This window comes from Trachurus japonicus, chromosome 18 (genome assembly GCF_045865225.1).
Source record: "Trachurus japonicus isolate A0001 chromosome 18, Traja_1.0".
Taxonomy (NCBI): domain Eukaryota; kingdom Metazoa; phylum Chordata; class Actinopteri; order Carangiformes; family Carangidae; genus Trachurus; species Trachurus japonicus.
Window position 1 is genome coordinate 5,636,831 of NC_140924.1, and position 9,041 is coordinate 5,645,871.

Genomic DNA, 9,041 nt, shown 5'->3' on the forward strand with positions numbered 1-9,041 from the left:
GTGTATTTGAGGAGTTTGATGAGGGAAACCAACAAAGAAATCCCATGAGCCTCCGTAGTGTAGCTCTGAGCAGCTCACGGCTCTGCTCCGTCGTTCTAAAAACAGCTTGCACCGACAATTAAAGATAACGAACCTACTGTTATGACTATAGCGATTATGGCAATGGGGCCAATTTGTTAAAATGTTGAACTATCCCTTTAAGTTTTGTTTTTTTTATTGATTCTTAATGCTTTGTGGATTTTATTATTGTTACTTTCTTTTGTTTTGTTTTTCTTTCCTGACACTTTTATGGGTCGTTGGTGTGTTTTTGTGTCTTGGAAGTTTTTCTTTTTAACTTGTAAATATTCTCAGCCTCCATGTTTTCCAGCGTCTGTTTCCAACTCGAAGAATAAAAGATGAGACTTTTTTTTTTAACTGCACTGGAAAACTGGAAAAGATTATATTTTTCTGTAAACAAGTTTTTTTTTTTTTTTTTTGGATGTCTGATTTGGATTTTTTTTTAAAGCATCATGTTCCAGTTAAACATGGTGATCAATAGGGAGCATTGCATTATGGGTAGTCATTAGAGTGTAAAATGGGGTTTGATGCAGAAAAGGCTTCATGTTCTTGTTTTTGTCTGCGTGTGGACGTTGGAGCGTGAAGACGTCCATGTTGGAGAGGTCGAGGTCCAAACGTCCTTCACAGAGGACGACGATAGAAACCGATGAGATGAAGACTTGTCCTCTTTTTCAGTTTCTGGTGTTTTTATTGGTCGGTTTCTTGAAGCTTGTCGTCCAACGGGTTCAGGAAGTCTCGTGGTTTTCGGTCTTCGTCCGTTAAATGGACCTGAATCTGAATCTTCTCTTGTTTGGACGTGATTTTCTCCGTTTGTTTTTGCTTTTTTCTGTGTTTCTGTCGACTCACTTTCACTTTTAGTTTCTTTTTCTTCTTTTTCTTCCTCTTCTTCTTGTTGTTTTCCTTTGCCCTCGCCCCTCCCGGTCTCCTTCAGTCCACCAGGGACTTGAGGTCAGGAAGTCCTCGGAGCTTCAGGTCCAGCAGCATCTGACCGAACGCTTTACCCTGAAGGAGAAAGAAAGAAAAGAAAAGAAAGGCTGCGTTCAAGAACAACATGTGTGTTTCCACCTTTAACGTGTCTGAATTCACACGTTCTCTGTCTGTGTGTGTGTGTGTGTGTGTGTGTGTGTTTGAGCTTTAACGGTGTGTGTGAAGTGTGTTGATTAGCGCGTTGTGTGTCTTTGATGTGCTGTGGATTCCTGTGAGGCGGTAAAAAAAACTTTACAGGAGCCTCTGAAGAAGAGATGGAGAGAAATAAAGGAGGAGAAAGACTGAAGAAAAAGAAGAAGAGGAACAAATCTCCTTGTTGTTTACAACTACTTCCTGGTAGAAAACCAGCATGAGAACAATAGTGACGGACGAGAGTTTCACTATATCTCATTTTTCATGTCACTATATCACCGTTTAGACTAATCTGATGTTTGTAAAGTTTATAAAACCAATGATTGGACAAACATTACTATTTACGTGTGCACATTTTTGTAATTAGTCATGGTTATCATAGATTAGCCGGGCTAACGGTTAGCTACCTGTTTAACTTTAATAACTCAGTGACTCAATAAACGGTCCATGAAAAAATATTTTCTCCAGCGGATATCTGAGTTCCAACATGACTGAGCTAACTGGAGTAGTTTCATGTCGTGTCCCACAACGGGAGGGTTTTAACAGCTGACGTCCTGGTGTTAGCTTAGCTACTGTTAGCTTAGCTACCGTTAGCTGTCCCTGTCAGCTGCAGCCACTGATGCTTTCTAGACACCGTGATTCCCCCAAACTGAATAAATCCAACACATAGCAACACAAAACACACACACAGAAATAGTGATGTTTCTTCAATCATTTCAGATTTGTCTAAACGGTGATAGGGCGTGAAAAACACGATATATAGCCTAGCTAAACTCTCGTTCGTTACTATTGTTCTCATTTAGATTACGTGCTGGTTTTCTACCTGGAAGTCAACAAGGAGATTTGTTCTATAGAAGAGCAACTTCCAAAAACGTCCGAGTTGCAAGTGAACGCAGCACCAGTTTGTTGTTTTGTGTCTCTTGGTATTTTCACCACTCATCTCTCTGTTGTTTCTTCTTCTTCTTTGAGCTCATTTTGTGTTTTTATCTATTTTAACTTTGAGTTTCACTTTCACTCTGAAACAAACGTCACTTCACTTTACACTCACAATGTTTGAAATAAATATTCTTTGTTGGGTTTTTTTAACTTGATGTTTTTACATTTAAAAACTTCTGATACTTCAACTTCACTACAGTAAATAATCCGATTTTTACTTGTACTGGTTCTGGTACCAGTTCTGGTACCAGGTTTGGTAGGTGAGGTTTAAATATAAGCCTGTAGTGGGTTTCTACCTCACATGTCTTTTTTTCAATTTTATTGTTGCTTTTATAATCGTGCAAATAAACAATAGAGAAAAGTCGAGAGCAGTTCATTGCTGGTGCCATTGACTTGACAGTTTTGTCCCAAAAGGTCGACTTGTACCTTTAACTCAACTGTTGCGTTCAGGTTCCTGATGTCAGACGGTTGTTTTTGTTCCCGTCCGAGGTGCAAGCGAACGCAGCGCCAGTTTGTTGTTTTGTGTCTCTTGTTATTTTCACCACTCATCTCTCTGTCGTTTACTTAGTTATTTTATATTTCTGGTTCAGAGTTTCACTTTCACACAAACGTCTCTTTACTCACAAAGTTTGAATAAATATTCTGTTTGTTTTTTTTAGCTTGTTTTACAATAAAAAACTTCTGATACTTCAACTTTATAACAGTAAATATCTGATTTTTACTTCAGTTCGACTCTTTAGTACTTGAACTCAACTGTTGCGTTCAGGGTGTTTGTGTTGTTTCCTCCTCTGCTCGAGGAGCGAGGGAGGAGGTGACGAAAGACAGAGAAGAAAAAGAGGAAGACGAGAGGACAAAGGTCCACGGTGAAGAAAGAGTGGAATATCAGTGTGTGTGTGTGTGTGTGTGTGTGTGTTTCTGTGTGTGTGTGTGTGTGTGTGTGTGTGTGTACCTGCGGGTCGCTGCGTAGCGACGCCACCCCTCCCCCGCCCAGCGAGCTCTGCAGGACGAAGTTGAGGCCGTAGATCCCTGGGAGAGTGAACCTGCAACACACACACACACACACACACACACACAGAAACACACACACACACACACACACACACACACACACACACACACACACACATACCAGTTACCACCACACACACAATTAAACACAATGCACACACACACACACACACACAGACACACACACATACCAGTTACCACCACACACACAATTAAACACAATGCACACAGACACAGCGCGGTCTGCCACAGCCTGGCACCATGTGTCGGTTGGAGCCGTTTATAGGCCACACTCACACGTACATGTGTGTGTGTTAATGACGGAGCTGTTTGATGTGTGTGTGTGTCTGTGTGTGTGTGTGTGTGTGTGTGTGTGTGTGTGTCAGTGTGTGTCAATGTGTGTGTGTGTGTTCAGGTTGATGAGAAAGTGCGTCCAGATGTGTGTGTGAATGCATTTGTGTGTTTTTTTTTAAAACTTGGTCTGTGTTTCTATGCAATTTACAAGCCGTTTGTGTGTGTGTGTTTGTCAGTGTGTGTGTGTGTGTGTGTGTGCGTGTGTGTGTGTGTGTGTGTAGGTGTGTGTCTGTGTGTGTGTGTGTGTGTGTCCCCTGCTGTGTTAACGAGGGCGGAGGTTGCACTAATGAAGCGTCTGTGGCGGTCGGGGTGTGAGAGGAGACGCGGGTCGGCGGCTTTACTACAGTACAACCTCCTCCTCTTCCTCCTCCTCGTCTTCATCACGTCCACGCTGAGTCATTGCACAAACATGTCCGACCCCCCACCCATCATACCTGAACACACACACACACACACACACACTCCGCCTCCACCAGACTGTAACTGCCCACTAGTGGCCACAGGGGGAAGCAACACTGTTGATGTCATCTCTGCTTCCTTTTTAAAGGATAATTACTGGTTTTTTTTAACAACCTGGACCTTATTTCTAGCATAAAATCCGATCATTTCCTCCCCCAGATAACTCTGGTGTCATTACAAGTCGTTCAGATGAAATGAGCTCCAGCCGAGAGGCGCGTATATCCGTATAATGGAGTCTACAGGGCAGCAGAATGCAGCCTCTAAATAACACATTATCTGCAGAGAAACTCCTTCATTTCACCAATATTTAGTTCTGATAGGCTAGTGCTATTCCCCTCTGAGTCCAGGGTTAGCTGTTATCAACATCCGGGGTCTGTAGGTTGACCTACTGACCTCTGACCTGGATGATGTCATCTCCGAGCGCTGCCCGGCACGGCTTGTTGCTACCGCTAACGCTACGTCATAGATATATATACGTAGATGCGGCATTCGGGCTGGTCAGGAATGTCTCACAGCCGCCATCTTGAGGAGTAGTTCCTCCTGAGCAGCAGTCAACAGTCAGACCGTCAGAGGGTTTGACAGCTGTGAATCTGGTGAAATGCCAAACTTTTGTGCCGCGTACGGATGTTCCCATGAAAGAAACGCCAAAACCAAGAGACATGGAATAACTTTTCTCAAGTAATAAGTTGTTTTATATTATATAACTGTTATGAACTTGTTGAAGTTATCTGACATAAATGAAACTAACGTAACGTATCATAGGGTGGATATGTGTTACATTTAGTGCATACCGTTAGTCAGGGGCGCCGGAAGTGGGGGTGCGGCAGGGGCTGCAGCACCCCCTGGTGGCGAAAGTTGAAAAATTGCGATGACAATAAAATGATAGATTATAAATATTTGTGGTTGCTGTTTCTGTTCCACAACATTGTAGTAAGCCATACTTGAGATGAACCACTTTTTATTAACAATTGTGTCCCCACCACAAAATTAACTTAACATTATCCTAATGAAGAATGACGAAAAAACGTTGATAAACTATAGGCAGCCGCAGCCGAAGCATACGGGCACGGAGCTTCTGCCGGAGCCAACTCGCAACAATATAGCTTTGATTAGGCTACAGTAGTTCTAAGACTCTATCTGTCATCTCCCCCTTTGGAGAAAGAGGAGTTTTCAAGCTGCACCGTGGGGAGGGGGGCTGGTGGGGAGGGAGGAGGTCGATTGTACCGGATAAGACAGCACCCGATATGTTTGGGTGCAACAAAGTCACTGTTAACAAAATCAACATCTAATCTGTCCCTTCAAAATAAAGTTTGTAACGTGTGTTTGGAGCAGCTGCTGACAGATGTGCAGCTGACAGTGACAGTTTCCTCATCTGGGTCCTCCCTCCCTCACGTCTTAACGACGGGACAAAGTCTCTTGGACATATAAGCCTATATTCTGTGTTTTTCCTCTCTTTAAAGCAGATATCATCGGCACGGCCGTTTCGGCTAATGCTGTGTTCAAGGCAGGCTTTTGAAACCGTAAGTTACAGCTTCAAGTCACAACTACGACTTGGTAGCGTTCCAGGTAACCCGTAGCTCGTGTTTTTACCGTCCTGTTGTCTGTGAAAGTTCCCTATAACGGCCACTCGTAACTTCCGACCCGTGAACTCGTACCAGATCGAACTGGTATGACTTCACAGGAAGGAAAAACACTAAGTACGAGTTTCCTTGAACGCACCATGAGTTAGCAGCCCCCGCCCTTGTCAGGCATCAATTGGTCCTCGTGCTACGTCACCACATTCACGCGCATCCCTTGGCTGCACACACAGCCCTTCATGCCGTTCTCTCTCCTCATTGGATAACACTTGTATCCCACAAGGAAAATTTTCTCCTCGGGTTACAGCAGAGCAGAGTGACGGAGAGACTCGTGTTTAGGCTGAAATACTTCATGTAAGTGATTGCTGATGGAAAATAGGACTATTTAGGACTTATATTAACAAAAACATTCCACTGATATCTGCTTTAACCGTCTCATTTCAGTTTTTGCCGGTTGGAAATCATCTGGTGCGCACCCGCTGTTTCTCTGGCGCTTGCTCACTCACTCACTCTCGATGCGCATATGTTATAAAAAATAAAAATAAAAAGGAAAAAACACAGATGCGCAAATTGAAATGACCTACTGTAGTGAATGTAGTCTAACAATTCAGTGACCACAGCTGATCACCAGCTTGTCGTGCCCCACCTGTCACGTCTGAACACAACTACGGGCTTCTTTTTTTTTTTTTGCCGTGGTCCGGCGCAGAATTAATAAAAACAAATAATGCTCGTCAGTCCGACCGCATGGGGTCCAGGGTCTAGGCTTCAACACTGGTCGGACCTGGTCGGGTATTTGGAGCCAGAACCGGTCCACTAAAGACCAGAGTCTGTTTGAGAACGGCAGTCTACTGTCTGGGAGACGTTGTCAGGTGCGGTGTTACGGTGCGACGGGGGGGGTACAGAACCCCCCCCCCCGACGCCGCACCCGCACCCCCTGGCGAAAACTTCTTCCTGCGCGTCTGCCGTTAGTTAATATATTAATAGTTTGTTATTTGTTGCCTGTATGTGTAGGCTATAGGCTTATCAGCTGTTTCCCCCGGCTGTGAGTTTGTGGTTGCCATGGTGATGAGGCCGGCGAGTGAGTGTAAACCACTGTAGGCTACCTATATAATTGTGCTAGGCCATATTAAATCAGTTTTATGGCACTTACATGAACCCTAACTGCTAACGTGAGCTATGTAGCTGAGTTTTAGTATTTATATTAAAACAAACGGCTTGAAAATCGATTGAAAATTCAGTGATAGACCTCTGCCTCTGTAGACTACAGGAAGTAAAAGTTAGACACCTCCTGCTCAAGATGGCGGCGGCGGCGACAATCAGTTCCAATGGGCAGCAGCGTCAGAGGCGGCATCTACGTGTAGATATCTATGATGCTACGTTACATAGACGCTTGTTTATCCTGTTACATGCAGCGTCTGTTGTCTGTCTGACGTCTGCCCGATTTCAGGTGAATGCAACATCAAGAATACGTTCAGATATGCAATCGCACCGCTAGATGGGGGGAATTCCTAAGTATTATACCTTTAAGGTGGAAAGAGATTAGTTTTGACTAGAAATTAGACATTTTGGAAAGATTTTGATTTTTTTTTTCAGTGCTGTCACAGAAAGTTGTATGTAGGGTATATTGTTTTTGTGTTTTTTTTCTCTCCTTTTCTGACTGTGCTGAGTTAAGTAATGCTAGCGGAGTTCTAAATGTAACGCAAACATGAGCCGCTGCATTTAAATTGTTATTTAAAATAAACCAATACGGAGCTTTTGAACATCGATACAGTTTTGCAAAATGAAATATCACAATATTTCGTGGTGTCCGTATTTTCTTACATCATCGTCCTCTTCTATGAGGTCAGCGAGGTGAACGGCGAAGGCTCCATGCTATTGGCTACTGCAGCTGTCAATCAAACTCCATGACAAGTATAATAAGTTTATATCTGAATAAAAACTGATATATTTTTTATTTTATTCCGTCTCTTTTTGCTGTGACGACGAGAAGTTCAGATTCCTGTTGGAAACAATTTAACAAACAGCTGTGACGGTGTTACGCAACAACACACACACACACACACACACACACACACAGACACACACACACTCGCAGCTCCGACTGTTTTCGTTAATTGTTCAGTAAATAAAATAAAATATAAATGTTTAAACAAACCGGTTACAACATGTCGGTCTCCGTGGCAACCAACCAGACACAGTTAGGCTACATGTAACTTGAATGAAGTAATCGCTCTGGTGATGTAAAGACGAGTCGACAAACAGGAAGCCAGCGACCTCGGTGACCTCAGAGTGAGTGTGTGGTTGTGTGTTACAGTGTGTGTGTGTGTTACTGTGTGTGTGTGTGTGTGTGTGTGTGTGTGTGTGTGTGTGTGTGTGTGTGTATGTGTTAGTGTGGTTGTGTGTGTGTGGTTGTGACTAAGATCTGTTTTCCTGCAGAGTGTGTGTCGCTCTGTTGTGTCTTGTTGCCGAAGGTCGACGTCTGACAGCGATTAGAGTTACAACTACACACACACATACACACACTAACGCACAAACACACACACACACACACACACACACTGTAACACACACACACACACACACACACACACACGGTCTCTCTCTCTCTCTCACCGTGTGACGGCGTTGTCGACGCCCGGCTGGATGAGGTGAGAGAAATATTCCTCGACCACGGACGACGTCAGGTGTTTCCTCAGGTACGGGAAGAAGAGGGGATGACGGGCGATCACACCTGGGGGTGGGGGGGGGTGAAAGAGAGGGAGAGAGACAAAGAGAAAGAGCGAAGAGAGAAAGAGTGAGGAAAGACAGGGGGAAGAGAAGGGAGGGGAATGAGAAGAGAGAGAAAAAGAGAACGAGAAAGAGTGAGGAAAGAAAGAGTGAGGAGAGAAAGAAAGGGTAAGGAGAGAAAGAAAGAGTGAGGAGAGAAAGAAAGGGTGAGGAGAGAAAGAAAGGGTGAGGAGAGAAAGAGAGGGAGAGAAAGAGTGAGGAGAGAAAGAGAGGGAGAGAAAGAGTGAGGAGAGAAAGAGAGGGAGAAAAAGGGTGAGGAGGGAGAGAAAGAGTGAGGAGAGAAAAAAAGGGTGAGGAGAGAGAGAAAGAGTGAGGAGAGAAAGAAAGGGTGAGGAGAGAAAGAAAGGGTGAGGAGAGAAAGAGAGGGAGAGAAAGAGTGAGGAGAGAAAGAGAGGGAGAGAAACAGTGAGGAGAGAAAGAGAGGGAGAAAAAGGGTGAGGAGGGAGAGAAAGAGTGAGGAGAGAAAAAAAGGGTGAGGAGAGAGAGAAAGAGTGAGGAGAGAAAGAAAGGGTGAGGAGAGAAAGAAGGGCGAGGTGAGAGATTAAGGGTGAGGAGAGAAAGAAAGAGTGAGGAGAGAAAGAAAGGGTGAGGAGAGAGAGAAAGAGTGAGGAGAGAAAGAAAGGGTGAGGAGAGAAAGAAAGGGTGAGGAGAGAAAGAAAGGGTGAGGGAAGAAAGAAAGGGTGAGGAGAGAAAGAAAGAGTGAGGAGAGAAAGAAAGGGTGAGGGAAGAAAGAAAGAGTGAGGA

The 9,041-nt window shown here is 44.1% G+C and overlaps 1 protein-coding gene across 1 annotated transcript in view; it reads right to left on the bottom strand.

Moving 5' to 3' along the window:
* Window positions 1-783: 783 nt before the first annotated feature.
* Window positions 784-9,041, bottom strand: part of LOC146968479 (uncharacterized) — a 31,644-nt gene continuing 23,386 nt past the window's right edge. Inside the window, exons 18-20 of the mRNA XM_085759763.1 lie at window positions 8,124-8,241; window positions 3,062-3,152; window positions 784-1,059 (exon numbers count right to left, since the gene is read on the bottom strand). Of these exons, the coding sequence (XP_085615889.1) occupies window positions 985-1,059; window positions 3,062-3,152; window positions 8,124-8,241 (284 nt within the window). The 3' untranslated portion in view covers window positions 784-984. The remainder of the gene's footprint in view (window positions 1,060-3,061; window positions 3,153-8,123; window positions 8,242-9,041) is intronic.